The following is a 16315-nucleotide window of genomic DNA, read 5'->3' as shown; positions in this document are numbered from 1 at the left end:
CCACTACTTTCAAAAAACATCTCCATTCTTCAGTAACCATATTCCTCAAAATATAGTTCCAAAGGAAAGAAAAGCCACACAATTCATTTTCACTATGACGTGGTCTACAACTGTAAAAAAAAAAAAAAAAATATGGATAAATGTACTATGACTCAGCCATAAAATTTTACTTCTGAAAACTACTTTGAAATACAAAAATATATAACATATAAGATTAACATGTTGAACACAAAACAGTAGTTAAAGCTATAAGAGCAACTACATAAACTCAATGTAAACAGTTAAGGACTAGACAAGGCAGAAAAATGAAAATATCTGTTAGATGGTCAAATTACTCATGACTGTTTTTCTTTTTAAAAGTACCTCTCATTGTCTGGCCAGTGTGGCTCAGTGGTTGAGCATCAACTCATGCACCAAGAGGTCACCGGATGGATTCTTGGGCAGATCCCCAGCGGGGGGCATGCAGGAGGCAGCCAATCGATGTTCTCTCTCATCGATGTTTCTATCTCTCTCTCTCCCCCTCTCACTTCCTCTCTCTCTAAAAAATCAATATAGGAAATAAAAATTTAAAAAATAAATAGATAAAAATAAAAAATCCTCTCATCAAAGATACATGATGGCAACAGAGTAGGTGGAAGGTACATTCACCTCGTCCCAAAACCAAACTGGAATTACATATTAATGAACAATCAACCTGAACAACAAAATAAAGACTAGCCGAAAGAAGTCTTATAAGCAAGGATTCACAGAGAAGCCACAGAGCCTGGTAGGAAGGGCGGAAATGTGAAAAGGGCTGGCCACGCTCCCATGGACGGCAGCTGAGATTCAGGAGGGATAACTAAACTGCAAAGGTTCCTCCTGAGAATTGTGGGGTCTCGACCCCAAGCCAGGCTCCCCAGCCCAGGGCACCAAAGCTGGGAAGAGGCACCTACATAATAGCTGGCTATAAAAATCAGTGGGGATTCTGTCAGTCGGAGAGGCAAGAGTCTGCTAGAGAAAGAGGCACCATCTTAAAGGGCCAACACACAAAATCTCATTCACATCCACTTACCCTGGGCTCCAGCAGAGGTAGGGAGGAACAGACTGGAATCGCATGAGGAAAGACTAGGGTTTGTGGCTCTGGGGAGAAAGTGGAAAGGACAGCCACCAGGATCCCTCTGCTGGGTCCCTCTCCCACACCACAGATGCCATCTTTCCTGGGTGGGGCACTCCCCTCCATACGGCATCAGCCTGGAGGAATGCAACAGCCCAACACTCTGGACTCCCTGCCACCCCATGCTGCAGAGCTCACATTCTGCTGAATCAGTTACCTGGGCCTGGGTGAAGAGATGTGAGCAACTCAGGGGGTGTCAATGATTGAGTTGTATGGTTTTGGGGTGGAGGCCATTTCCCCCACCTTACCATGAACCTGACTGGTACCTCCCCTCAGGGGAGATCTACTAGCCCCACCCTCCTGACTCCTGGTGACTCCACCATGCCCAGGGCTGGGCAGAATCCAGGACAGACTGCATTGTGTGGTTATGAAGAAGGGGCCACTCCCTCCACCTTCACCCACTCCTCACTGATGCAGAACCCTGCCTTTACACAGCCAAATCTTGGTCTGTTTGTGCCTAATATACTATGTTGGCCCCACCTTGACAAGTGTAGCAGATCCACCTAATACATAGAAACAAACACAAAGATGCAGCCAAAATGGGGAGACAAAGAAACATGCCCCAAATGAAAGAACAGGAGAAATCTCCAGAAAAAAAGAGTCAGATTAAATGAAGGCAAGCAACTTATAGATATAGAGTTCAGAAAATTGGTTATACGGATGCTCAAGGAACTTAGTGAGAACTACAACAGCACGAGAAATAACAGAAACCATAAAAAAGAACAAGTCAGAAACAAAGAACACAGTACAGTGATACCTCGGTTCTCGAACGCCTTGACTTTCGACCAAATCGGTATTCGACCAGGAGATTCGAGAAACTTTTGTCTTGGAATCCGAACAAATATTTGGAACTCGAACTTCCGAGATGAGCCGAGTTGAGCCGAATGGCGTTCATTCAGCCCAGCGCGCCTTGCTTGCGTCATCAGTGTGAGTGCAGAGAGAGTCACGCTTTGTGGAGAGAGTCACGCTTTACACTGAATTTAACCCTTAGACATGGGTCCAAAGAAAGCCAGAAGTGGTAATGCAGACAAAGGTAAGCGGAAAGCTGTGAGAACAACTATTGAGCTGAAGAAAGAAATCATTGCCAAATATGAACAGGGCACACGTGTTTCGGATCTGTCTGCTGAGTATGGTGTGCCAAAATCAACCATCTCTACTTTCCTTAAGAATAAAGCTGTTATTTTTTTTAATACATACTGTACACTTTTATTTCTTGTTTAGACTTATGTTTTTCTACATATTATATACAAATTAGGCCAGTAAATAGGCATTTTCTGGGGCTTGGAACGAATTAATCCAGTTTCCATTATTTCCTATTGGGTTTCATTGCTTCGGTTCTCGAACAATTTGGTTCTCGACCGTCCTCCTGGAACGAATTATGTTCGAGAACCGAGGTATCACTGTATCTGAAATGAAGAATACACTAAAAGGAATAAATAGTAGATTGAATGAAGCAGAGGATAGAATCAGCAATTTGCAAGACAAAGTGGCTGAAAACAATAAGGTGTGTAGAAGGGGTCTTTGGGACCACATGAAGCATAAAATCCACATTATAGGGGTATGAGAAGGAGAAGAGAGAATGCAAGGAATCAAGAACCTATTTAAAGAAATCACTGAAAACTTTCCTAACCTCGTGAAGAAAAAAGACACACAAGACCAGGAAGTTAAGAGAGGCCAAAACAAGAGAAATCCAAAGAGGCCCACACCAAGAAACATCATAATTAAAGTGGCAGAGGATAAAGAAAAAGAAAGATTCTTAAAAGCAGCAAGGGAAAGACAATTAGTAACCAACAAGGGAACTCCCGTAAGACTGACAGCTGATTTCTCAACAGGAACATTTCAGGCCAATAGGGATCGGCCTGAAATGTTCAAAATGATGAAAAGGAAGAACCTACAACCAAGACTATATTACCCAGCAAGGCTATCATTTAAAATTAAAGGAGTTCATTAGTGCCAAATCAGTATTACAAGTGATGTTCAAGGTGGAAAGTGGAGGGGGAGGAGGTGAAGGAGAACAAGAAGAGGTACATAGTTAAAAGTATAAAATGGCAATAAATACAGAACTATCAATAATCACTTTAAATGTAAATGGTTTAAATGCTCCAATCAAAACTCATAGGGTACCTGAATGGATAAGAAAACAAGACCCATATATATTCTGTCTACAAGAGACCCACCTCAGAACAAAAGATACACACATACTAAAAGTAAAGGAATAGAAAAGATATTTCATGCAAATGGAAATTTAAAAAAAGTTGGGGTAGCCTTACTTATATCTGACAATAGATTTTAAAACAAAACCTATGGTAAGAAACAAAGAATAATACATAATGATAAAAGCAGCAATCCAACAAGAGGATATAACCCTTGTAAACATTTATGCACCTACTATAGGAGCGCCTAAATATATAAAGCAAATCTTAATGGACATAAAGAAAGAGATAGACCTTACTTAATATAGTCATGGTAGGGGGTTTTAACACCTCAGATCTTCCAGACAGAGTCAACAAGGAAACAGCAGCCTTGAATGATACTTTAGATCAGATAAATTTAATTGATATCTTCAGAGAATTTCACCCCAAAGCAGCAGAATATACATTCTTTTCAAACGCACATGGAGTCCGGCTGGTGTGTCTTAATGGTTGAGCATCGACCCATGCACCAAGAGGTCACCGGTTCAATTCCCGGTCAGGACACATGCCCAGGTTGTGGGCCCGATCCCCATTGGTGGGCATGCAGGAAGCGGCCAATCAACGTGTCTATCTCTCTCTCCTTATCACTTCCTCTCTCTCTAAAAATCAATAAAGGAAAAAAAAAATCTTTAAAAAATGCACATGGAACATTTTCTAAAATAGACCACGCATTAATAACACAAAACAAGTCTCATTCATTTAAGAAGATGGAATCATATCAAGCATCATCTCCAATCATACTAGTATGAAACAAGAAATCAATCACAAGAATACAAATGAGAAACACACAAAGACATGGAAGCTAAATAACATGTTACTGAACAATAAATGGGTTAACAATGAGATCAAGGAAGAAATCAAAAGATATCTTGAAACTAATGAAAATGAGAACACAACAACCCCAAATCGATGGGACACAGCGAAAGCAATCCTAAGAGGGAAATCCATAGCATTAAATGCCTATCTCAAGAAACAAAAAATATCTCAAATAAACAAAGTTCACAGTTAAGGGAACTAAAAATAGAACAACAAAGCAAGCCCAGAGTGACAGAGATAACTAATAAAGAACAGAAATAAACAAAATAGAGTCTAAAAATAAAAACTATACAAAAGATCAATGAAACCAAGAGCTGGTTCTTTGAAAAGATTAATAACACTGACAGACCTTGAACCAGACTCAACAAGAAACAGACAGAGGACCCAAATAAATAAAATCAGAAATGAAACAAGTGAAGTAAAACCAACATCAAAGAAATACAAAGGACTGTAAGAAAATATTACAAACTACATGCCAACATACTGGACAATCTGGATGAAATGGATAAATTCCTAGAAACATACAATCTTCCAAAACTGAATCAGGAAGAATCAGAGAATATGAATAGACAGAACACAACTAATGAAACTGAAGCAGTAATAAAAATAAAAAACACTCCCCACAGCCCTGGCTGGTATGGCTCAGTTTGCTGGAGCACTGTCCCATACACTGAAAGGTTGCAGGTTCAATTTCTGGTTGAGGCACATACTCTCGTTTCTGATCTGTTTCTTTCTCTCTCTCTCTCTCTCTCTCTCTCTCTCTCTCTCTCTTTCTCTCTGTCTCTCTCCAAAATCAATCAATCAATCAATCAACATATCTTCAGGTGAGGATTAAAACAAAAAACCCCCAACAAATAAAAGTCCTGGACTGGATGGCTCCACAGGGAAATTTTACCAAACATTCAAAGAAGAAATACAGTAACACCTATCCTTCTCAAACTATTCCAAAAAATTTTCAAGAGGAGGGAAGACTCCAAAGCTCATTTTATGAGACTAGCATTATCCTAGTTTCCTTTTTTTTTTTAATCTTCACCCAAGGATATTTTTTTCCATTTATCTTCAGATAGAGGGGGAAGGAGGGAGGGAGAGAAAGAAAGAGAAACATCAATGTGAGAGAGACACATCAACAGGTTGCCTCCTACATGACACCAACCAGGGCCGGGGACCAAACCGCAACTGAGGTACATGCCCTTGACCGGATTTGAAGCTGCGACTCTTTGGTCGGTGGGCCGATGCTCTAATCACTGAGCCAAAACAGCCAGGGTGCATTATCCTAATTTCAAAACCAGATAAAGACTCTACAAAGAAAGAAAATTATAGGCCAACATCCCTGAAGAATATAGATGTTAAAATCCTTAACAAAATACCAGCAAACCAGATCCAGCAATACATTAAAAAGATTATACACCATAATCAAGAGGGATCTATTCCAGGGATGTAAGGTTGATACAATATCCTCAAATCAATAAATGTGATACACCACATAAACAAAATGAAGGATAAAAACCACATGATCATATCAATAGAATCAGAAAAAGCTTATAAAATCCATTTATGATAAAAACTCTCAGCAAAGTGGGAATGGAAAGAATATACCTCAACATAATAAAGGCCACATATGACAAACCCACAGCCAACATCATACTCAATGGGCAAAAATTATAAGCACTTCCCTTAAGATCAGGAACAAGACAGGGATGTCCGCTTTCACCACTCTTATTCAACATAGTACTGGAAGTCCTAGCCACAGCAATTAGACAAGAATAAAAGGCATACAAAATGGAAAGGAAAAAGTAAGACTCATTATTTGCAGATGATGTGATACTGCATATACCCAACCCTAAAGATTCCACCAAAAAACTACTAGAACTGATAAATGAATTCAGTAAAGGAACGGGATACAAAACAAATATCCAGAAATCAGTCTCATTATGATACACCAATAATGAACCATCAGAAAGGGGAACTAAGAAAACAATCCCATTCGCAATTGCCTCAAATAAATAAATAAATAAATAACCTAGGAATAAATTTAATCAAGGTGATTAAAGACCTGTACTCAGAAAATTATAAGACACTGAAGAAAGAAACTGAAGAAAATACAAATAAATGGAAGCACATACTATATTCATGGATGGAAAGAACTAACATCATTAAAATGTCCATACTAGCCCTGGCCAGTTTGGCTCAGCAGTTAGAGTGTCAGCCTGTGGACCAAAAAGACCTGGATTTGGTTACTGCTAAGGGCACGTACGTTGGTTGCAGTTTTGTCCCCAGCGCCAGTTGGGGTTGTGTGGGTGGCAACCAGTCGGTATGTTTCTCTCACTTGGATGTTTCTCTTTCTCCCTTTCTCCCTCTCCCCCTCCCGCTCTTTCTGAAGATAAATACAAAAAAAAAAAAATGTACTCAGGTGAGGATTTTTAAAAAAAAAAGTACTAGTGTCAAGAGTAGCCCTGGCCGGTTTGGCTCAGCGGTTAGAGCGTCGGCCTGCGGTCCTGAGAGACCCAGGTTCGGTTCCCGCTAGGCGCGTACCTTGGTTGCAGTTTGTCCCCGGCCCTGGTCAGTTGTGCGGGTGGCAGCCACTCGATGTGTTCCTTTCACATCGATGTTTCTCTCTCTCTCTGTTCCTCTCTCTCCCTCCCACTCTACCTGAACAAAAAATGGAAAAATGTCCTCGGGTGAGGATAAAAAAAAAAAAAGAGTAAAGGGGATCAAAGAAAGAAAAGAATCTGCACTCCTTAATTTCAATCATTCTCTATCTAGCAATGTTTCACAAAGTGTGGTCCGAGGACCATTTACAGTACATTCACACAAGATTCTTTTCAAAATCCAGATTCCTACCACCAACAACCCTCAAATCTACAGAACCGGAATCTCTGAGAAAGGCCCAGAGTTTGCCATTTTACACAATCTCCTCGGGTGGTTTTTCTGTGCACAAATATTACAAACTGTTGATACGCAGACATCATTCAAAATTTTCAGCAAAAGAAAATAAACAGAACTCTAACTCTGAACTGGTAATTCAATTATTTCCTAATTTCTCTCACAACCACCAGCTCAAATAAACCAGGTTGTGGGAATGTAAAAGGAACAGATGTCCTGCAAATCTCTTGTCTCTTCTGCCTAACCTGTGAATCTTTCCCCCCCAAAAATAATTTTGCAAACTGTATCAATAGCTTTAAAATGTCCGTGCCATTTGCCCCAAACATTTCACCGGTAAGAATTTTTCCTATGAGAATAATCAAGGATGCAAAAAAGGTTATTAGGCAAAATGTCTGAGGCAGCAGCACTCATATTCATTATCTGCCCTTTCTTAAATATGCACACTGCATCTGGCCCTGGTGGATGCTTTACATACAGTATTTGTAACCCTCACAACTTAGAAACTACTTTAACCCCCATTTTAGAAATGAGAAAACTGAAGTTATTAACGTGAACCAAGGCCACACAACCAATAAATGACAAAGCCAGGGTCTGAATCTCAGGCATTTGGAGTCCAAACATCAGGCTCTTCCCACTGCCTACCCACCTAAAAAGTGTTATAAAATGTTGTAAAGTTGAAGCAAAGTGTGATATATCAAGGGAATATTATTATACAGTCACTTAACACCATGTTCTTCAAGAATCTTGAATAACATAGGAAATACCCATGATGCAATCTGAAGTGAAAAAGAAGAGAAGTGTGATCCCAGTTTAGAATGTAAGGGACCCTTGTCACACAAAGGTAGGGACTACATTTATCTTAGCTTTGTCTGCATCTCCAAAGCCTAACACTGTACATGACATATCAATATCTATCACTAAAATAAATTACATGCAGGCAGATTTTTTAAAGACCAGGGAAAAAAATGCCCAAAATGTTATCAGTGGTTATTGCAGGACTGGGGACTTAGGGGTGACTTTTGCTTTTGCTTTTTTACATCTGCTTGTACTTTTAAGCATTCTGTAATAAGTTTGTATTACTTTTATAATCACAAATAAAAGTAATGGCTAATATTCAATTCCTATGTTTAAGCACCTTCCTATACATGAGATGTAGTTCAAGTTCCAGACCAACTCAACACGCAGACTAATTATGTGCTTTACTATATTCACTATAACAAAGAAACTACTTCATAGCTAGAAAGTGATCATTTTCTTTTTATATGCCAGTATCCTAAATGAAATGGGATTTATACTTGTTATAAACATAAATACCTTTATGTTTAACTGTAGGTATACAGTTATTAGTCGCTTAGTGGGGAAGAAATGGATTTAGAAATGTATAACATCTACATAATGTTTCTATCCATGATTTGTGCACTCTCCTAAATGCTAGCACAAGAATTATTAAAAACCAAATGTGACGGCTTCTGCAACAAGAGGGTTTCTTGCCAAGATCATCCCCACACAGTTGCAAAAGCCATTATAAATTAGCATTACAATTGTGCCTCATCTCTGGTAGTTTATTAATAGGCATTTTACATCAAAGAATCTACATGGTCACTATCATCCCATGCTTTTTTTAAGAACTGTATTTTCGCATAAACCCAGGATGAGCCAACTGTGATATTTAATTAGCTCATCATTCTGGACCATTTCAAACAGCAAAACATGGCACAAATCTGATAATTCTACTATCAAACTGCCTCCAAATTGACTTCATCTTCTGAACAAATTCTGACTTTGTTGGCCAGATTATACTTCAGTGAACAATCTACAAAAAAGCCAAAGGGCAGAAGTCTGAACTACATTGAACCTGCTGATTCTAACAGTAATTTGAGATGGGTGATGGGTGGGAAGGAATAGGGAGAGAAGAAAGAATATCGTAGAGTAATAAAAGGTAAAATGGGCATTTATATTGTGTAATTTTCAATGAAAAAGAAATTTGATATGGAGAAAACAGTGGAGGGGAAAAAAGACAGTTACAGTACTTAGTGACCCTAGGTCCTATTTGTAAAAGGGGTAACAAGATGAGAGCAACCAGATTTACTACTCCTGGAATATGCACACCCCTCCCCCCCAAAAAAAATCCATCCACTTATAATATTACCAAATAATCTAAATTTCAAGGGATGAACAATACATGTCAAAGTGTCCAGTAAGGTAAGCTTCTGCTTCAGTCACAACTTGGAATTTTTGTCACAATGCCCTCTGCTTTGCCCATGTAGGGAAACTGCGTTGCATCACTCAGCACCCATTTGGACACCCTTCTTCCTTGCCTACTGCTAGAGAAGCTGGAAAAGAAGTTACATTCCCAGAATCTCTTGTAGCAAAGAGTGGCCAAAAAAATACAGATGGAAGTTCCAGGAGAGAGAACTCTGTATTACATAAACAGGCAAAACCTTGAACAGAAAACAATTTTTGTCCGCCCCCGCCCCTTTCCCTGCACAGACCACAGTGCAACTCAAGGCACCGCACAGCCAGACTACAATGATGAGGCTAAAGACCACAGGCTCAGGGCAGCAGAGGCAAGAAGGGGATTCGCTGGGCTTCTTGAGCAGCTGTGGGGGCAGGGCCTGGACCTCTTAGCCCCAGATTTTGTTAGTTGAGGAAAATAACCTCCAACTTGTTTAAGCCACTCTATGTTGGGTTTTCTGTTAATCGCAGCCAAACACATTCCTGCCTGTTAAACTCACTGATATGACAAACCTTTCAGTGTTTTAATTCATCAATGATCAACTAAACCAAACCCCTGCAAGTCTTCACAGAGATAAGTTACTGAAAGTTTATACAGTTACTGAGGGAGCTTAAACCGTGCCCGTGTGTGCAGGGCTACAATGCCCACCTCCTTCTGTCTTCACAGGGCTCCACGGGAGGCAAACGTTAGGACCCCCAGCCAAGGCGGTCTGGTGGCAGCTTCTGAGCTTGTTACTGCCAAGCTACGCAATCTCGGGTGCATTTTTTTCATTTAGATTGTAAAGTAATCTCAAACCTTCAGTTCTGCTCTCTGACTCAACTGCAACTGTCCCAATAAACTTTCGAATTGGAAGAAGACTTTCACTAAAAAATAAATCACTTCTTATGCTAAAGAAAAAAGGATTCATATGCAGTTAAAAAAACCAAACCTGACAAACATTTGCTTCCTAGTGTCTTGAAATCTTCACCTATCACATGGCACGTGCTGCCACTGCACTAATGTCCACCAAGCACCATGTGCCTGGCTGGCACTGGGCCAAGGGTCTCTCATTTGGTGCTCACAGCATCCCAGAAGATGGCACTACCACTGTCCCCACCTTACGAGTGAGCAAAGACAACACATTAGCCCAGGCACAGCATTTTCTTTGAAAAGTCTCTTTCTAGACACCTGTAAATGACAAGTTCAGGGCAACATAAAATTAGAAGGGAAATTCACTGATTTTTCTGCTAGTCTTTAGTAAAAATATCAGAAGTGATTGTCTCACGGCTGTTCAAAGAATGAAATATACTCAAGGCAGGAACAATTATAACTAAAGAGGATGTAACGCCTTCCCATCTTGAGGAAAATCTAGAATTCCACACTAATGTTTAATATACTTTTACTCAGTATGTTTTCAATCACCTTTACAAGGGACACTGTTATGCCACTGGAAGGTCAACAATACTTTCAGAGCTGAGAATGTCCATTTATCATAAGACCATTTAATTCATTTTCCAACATAGTTGATTTTCATTTTCAATATAAGAATGTGAATTTTATGAACTATGGTTTAATGAATATGATTATTATTAATGTATTCGGAACTTCCTATGTGGCCAGCACTGTGATGTTCTACATACATCTTTTTTCTCTTAATTATCGCACTTCCCTAAGGATTCAGGCACTATTATCAACACCCCCTTTTAGAAATGAGTCTACAGATTCTAGAAGTGGCTTTCTGAGGTTGTGCGCGGTTCGGCGTGCTCTTTGTTAGCTTCTGCCATGGCTGGCGTACCATGGCCAGGGTCAAAAAGAGCAGGAGGGATGGTGCAGCCCATCAACTTCATCTTCAGATACTTGCAAAATAGATCTCGGATTCAGGTGTGGCTTTATGAGCGAGTGAATATGCAGATAGAGGGCTGTATCATTGGTTTTGATGAGGTTATGAACTTCATATTAGATGATGCAGAAGAGAGTCATTCTAAAACAAAGTCAAGGATACAACTAGATCGGATCATGCCAAAAGGAGATAATATTACTCTGCTACAAAGTGTCTCCAACCAGAAATGACTAATGAAGTGAGAAATTGTTGAGAAGCAATACAGCTTGTGTTTTTCAGGTGTCCTTTGCTGGGAGTACTGTTCTTAAACATTTATTCATATTGCTTTCATCACCTGTATGTTACTACCAAATGACAATAAATGATGTCAAATTGTTTTTATTTAAAAAAAAAAAAAGAAAAAGAAAAGAAATGAGTTTATAGGTAATAAATTTTCCCGAGCTAGCCTATTAAAAGGAAACACAGAGATTCACATCCAGATGCGGCCCAGAGCACTGAACTTTTAACCACTAAGCATCAGAAAGTGGTTTGTTCATGTTGTTTACTAGCATTAATCAAACATTAGCTAGAAAACTATATTAAGCTCAGTTCTTATTTTATCTTCATGCCCAGTACTCCCCCATTTTCATTTACTTTTGCTTATTTCTCCTTACTCTCATCAAAACATCTAAAAGAAAATATCTATTCACAAATCATAGGACAATCTTCTGCCAAATTAAAGAGATAACACAACTGCTGCTCTTACTTTTAATCAATGATGTGTGATAGCCTGTTTAGTTCTGCGGCTCATGCAAGCAGCAGTAAATGACCCCAGTTGTGCCTAGTATTGTAAAAATGCAACACGGTTTTTAAAGTCTTTAACAGCAATATCCTAAAAGCCCAGCAGATGTCAACCTCAATTCATGAAAATAGGGCATTTCCCCCCTTTAAACACTTCCTTCTTTCTATGATGAAACTCAAGGGATTCAGAACTTTGAAAATACCTGTGCTTTATATTTTATGTAAGAATTTTTAATTGAATTGTACATGTGTGTTTTTCAACATAAAAAGAAAAGTATAACAATAAGATGTAAACAACCAGAGAAAATAAAAAAATTAAAATTAAAATATACAAATTCCATGTTTGCCTCTCAGGACTCTGGCAAACACATTAAGACTATTTCTGACTCTTTTGACCCATTTTTTTTTTCTACCTCTCTCACATTTCCCCCTATGCTTCTCCTCCTCTGTATATATCATAACTCATTAATTGACTTACATGAATCAACACTATGGTCTCACATGAAGCATAAAATCTAAATTCTGAAGATGAACAGTAAATAAGTTAAAAACAATTTTTCTTTATCATTAAACAATGTTGTCCATGGTATCCATCCCAAGGCTGACTATACCCATCGAATGTCTAAACTAAACTTAAAAATAAATTCCCATTTACAAAACTGTTGACTAATAAAACTGACAATCTTCATTTAGATTTGAACAAAAATGTCTGTTACTCTGTATAGCTGTTCCAAAGTAGTTATAAAGTCAAAAAAGAAGAAGAAAAGAAAAACTAGTGATTTTCCTTCCCTACATTTCCAGCCTGGTGGTTTATGTGTATTAAATCTTTGGGGATTCAATGATCATCCAACAATGGTATTTCATTTCTTTGACCATTACTCCACTGCCCATATTTTAACCTCACTGAATTTTTGGTCCATTGCGTAGAAGAATTTCTCTACTAATAAAAATACAACCCATTAAAGATTAACTTGCCCCCAGGACACTCTCTCTGGAAACAAATTCCAAGCATTACAATCACCAATTTGCACTATGTAGACTGAAAGGCAGATAATCGTATTTATCCTGATTTAAATTGGAAGCCTACACATAGTTTAAGGCAACTTGAAAAGAAAAACGGCAAATCCAAATTCACAATAATCAGAAACCCAACCAAATGCAGACTTTACTTAACACTTTTCAAATGAAAGGTTTTCCAGCTAACACTATTATAATATCTGTTGACTTGCCAAACCCCCTACCTGGTATCTATTTTATTTCTGCAATTATGAAATTGCAAAATTCTTCTGTTCCCATTATTTAAGTATATATATATATATGTCAGAAATTGTGATGGGCACTAGAAATCTTTTGAATCCATTTTGTAATATTTATTATTAATAATAATAAAATAGATATATATTACATTCTTATCATTTGCCAAACAGTGTGGCAAGTTTTGGTTTATTGGTCATTATCTCTTTTAATTCTCACAAAATTCTAAGGGTAAGATACTAATTTCAGGCCCATTTTACAGATGGGATAACTGAAATAGAGGCCTAGGAACTGTCCCAATGTCCCACAGGGATTTATTTGAACCTAGGTCTGTGTGATTCCAGTGCCTACATTTGCTATAACCACCTGATATAAAGCAACAAGGCATATAATTATGTTTGGTTCCAAAAACTAGTCTTATTCCTTCAAATATGGTGGTTCTACATAATTTGCCACTAGAAACCACACATCACAAAATGCCTTCGTACACTGTGCACTGTGTTGCATTGCCAAACGTATTCAAAATTTACTTTCTTAGAAGGCATAATTCATTTACTGGTAATTTAGGAAAGTTAAAGCACTATGTTCAATCATTAAATAATTCTTTTGGGGTTAACATGTGAATATTTTATTACATATTGGCTGGTGAAGAAATGTTAACTCTGTTAACACTTTCTGTAAATAAAACCTTATCACTGCAAAGCAGTATTAAACCATCTCATGTCACAATACCATTATATACAAAGGGGAGAACCTTCAAATTTTTAAAATGCCTCACCCATATTTCATTGTATTCTACATGAAAATTAATGATTTCAAGAAAGAAATCCACTTCTACAAATCAAGTTATGGATGAGGGCTTCCTGGAAGCTAACATCACTGTTGTTATATATATATATATACACACGGGAAAAACAGGTAAGGAAGCCGTAGTATTATTACATCACCGTCACTCCATATTCATGTAGGAACCAAAATGGAAACTTGTTGAAAAGGTGGGTATGTGGTGTACCCGTTAAATCCAAACAACCTCACAACAATATTTTTCTGAATAAATGTGACATTTTGTTTTATAACCAGAAACTAGGCCAAAAAAAAAAAATCATAAGACAAATAACTAAAATGGGTTATCAAAATGCAACTGGGGCTTTAATTTCCAAACCCACTCCGCAATATTTTTATTTGAATAGTTCATCACAGAAGTTAACTCTCCTAAAAAGTCACATAATTTAAGGGGGGAAAGAGAGAGAGACATGACAAGCACTAGGGATGTTTATCAATAAAAATAAGCAGCAAGGGAGATGAATTTGTAGCTCATCCAAAAACGCCTGCCAAACACTCCTGCTATTTGTTTCCACCAAGTTATTGTTTTGGAAAACATGTTGTTCTCTCTTAAAATAACCTGCTTAAATGTTCTAAAAAGCCACTGCATTTCCAGGGGCTAAATAGCTCCCATATTGTGATGCATGGACTGATAAAGTCAAAGTAAGTTATGCATAAAGCCACACAAAAATGTTGGAAAGCTCCAACGCTCCCTTGTTATAAGAACACCAGCTACTGAATGAATCCACTACTGCCCTTAGTGAAACTAATGCCTGGTTCTCTACAGTGTTTTAAGAATGACTGTCATTCAAAATACCTTCTTTCTCCAGGTGAAGGAAACAAGCTACATCTGTGGCTACAGTTAGGCTAGTCATTATCATTTTAAGGAGGGCCAAAATGACCTTGGACATTTTAGCATTCACTCTGAGAACCCCAATCCTCCTATTAAAATACAGAATTCGTTTCCAGTCTGATAATGGTTAAGCTGTTACGCATGGGAAAGTACCAAAGAAACTAGGGAGTTAAAAACAAAAACAAAAAAAGAAACCCAAGTTGTGAAAGACACGGACACCCATAGTACAGGAAGATTTTTATGAACTTAGTGTAACTCAAGATGTGTTTTATAAGCCTGTCGGGAGATGAACACACACTGTCCTCCAACCCAGCAGCACAGCCCTGACACAATCCCCAGCTTTGGATGCTCACCCCCATCCTGGCCCCTCTTACTCCAGGGTGGAGGATGGGGGGCGGGAACTCCTGTCTTAAGCCTTGACATCTGCAGAGAGTTTTCAATAGCCAGGCAAGGCCCCTCAGCTGGAGGAAGTGGATACTGACAAGAGGAAAGACAGAAACAGATACAGACACACAGCTAGAATTCAAAGCTGCCAGAGAGTGGGGAGAGAGTCCCACGTACTCTGTGCGATCTGAGTGGGTCCGGATGGCACAACCCAGGTGTCCGGACTAAAGCTGTATCTTCCAAGTCCAGAATGCAACTTGGGCGCGGTGCAAAGTCGGCCTTCGGCTTCTCTGAAGCCGGCAAGTTAATAACACAGGGTTCCGGTGCCTAGAGACCTGAGAAGCGTGGACGGGTGGAGAGTCCCGCTAGATCTCCACTCCCTGGGTGTTCCCCAGGTCCGCGGGGAAAGGGACCGGGGAACTAAGTCGGCTGTGGGCCGGAGTGGCGGGCGCTGGGGCGCGCGACGGGGATGTCCGGAAAGGAGATGGGGGCGCAAATGGGGAGTCCGAGAACGCAGGGGGATGCCTACCTTGTAACATGGCCTCAAGTTTCTTCCTGTCCACGCGGAAACGCTCCTCGCTCCACTCTGGGCTGTGCAGGGGCGCCCCGGCGACAAGGTCGTCCTCGGAGCCAGGCATGGGCGAGTCGGTGCTGCGCTCGCTGTTGGAGCCCGGGTCCGACTGAGCCGCCAGGTAACCGGGCTCGCCCTGGGCGGCCATGGTGGGCGTGCGGCGCTCGGGCTCGGGCTGCGGCCGCCGCTGTGCCTGCGCCGCCGCCTCCGCTCGCCGGCCGGGCTCGTCTGGCTCCCCGCGCCGCGGCGCTACCTCGTCCGCCCGCAGCCGCCGCCGCCGCCAACGCCGCCGCCACGGAGTCCCCGGCGCATCCCAGCCGCGGGCGCCGCCCACGCCGCCTGCCGCCCCGGGTCCCGGCCCCGGTCCTCGGCCAGTGGCTGCACCGCCCCCAGCCAGCAACGCCCGCGCCAAATGAGCGCGCCGCGCCGCCCGCGCATCCATCCGCAGGGCTCCGGCGCGCCCTCCCGCCCGCCGCCCCTGCAGCCGCGCGCTCATTGGCCCGGCCGGCCCACGGGGAGGCGGGCGGGCGGACGCGCGCGGGCGGGCGGCCC

At 40.5% G+C, this 16315-nt stretch overlaps 2 protein-coding genes across 2 annotated transcripts in view; one reads left to right on the top strand and one right to left on the bottom strand.

The window, feature by feature from the left end:
* Positions 1-15911, bottom strand: part of BICC1 (BicC family RNA binding protein 1) — a 255957-nt gene extending 240046 nt beyond the window's left edge. The window contains exon 1 of the mRNA XM_036265773.1: positions 15722-15911. Coding sequence (XP_036121666.1) covers positions 15722-15911 — 190 coding nt within the window. The remainder of the gene's footprint in view (positions 1-15721) is intronic.
* Positions 11052-11329, top strand: LOC118632645 (small nuclear ribonucleoprotein E-like). Its single transcript, XM_036265873.1, has one exon. The coding sequence runs from the start codon at positions 11084-11086 to the stop codon at positions 11327-11329; it is 246 nt and encodes an 81-aa protein (XP_036121766.1). The 5' UTR covers positions 11052-11083.
* Positions 15912-16315: the final 404 nt, after the last annotated feature.

The sequence above is a fragment of the Molossus molossus genome, unplaced genomic scaffold, assembly GCF_014108415.1.
Source record: "Molossus molossus isolate mMolMol1 unplaced genomic scaffold, mMolMol1.p scaffold_m16_p_17, whole genome shotgun sequence".
In the NCBI taxonomy this organism is placed as follows: Eukaryota; Metazoa; Chordata; class Mammalia; order Chiroptera; family Molossidae; genus Molossus; species Molossus molossus.
This window is presented reverse-complemented; position numbering and strand designations above follow the sequence as displayed.

Coding starts and splice junctions, on each gene's coding strand:
- LOC118632645 (XM_036265873.1), top strand. CDS start 11,084: ATGGTGCAGCCCATCAACTTCATCTTCAGATACTTGCAAAATAGATCT.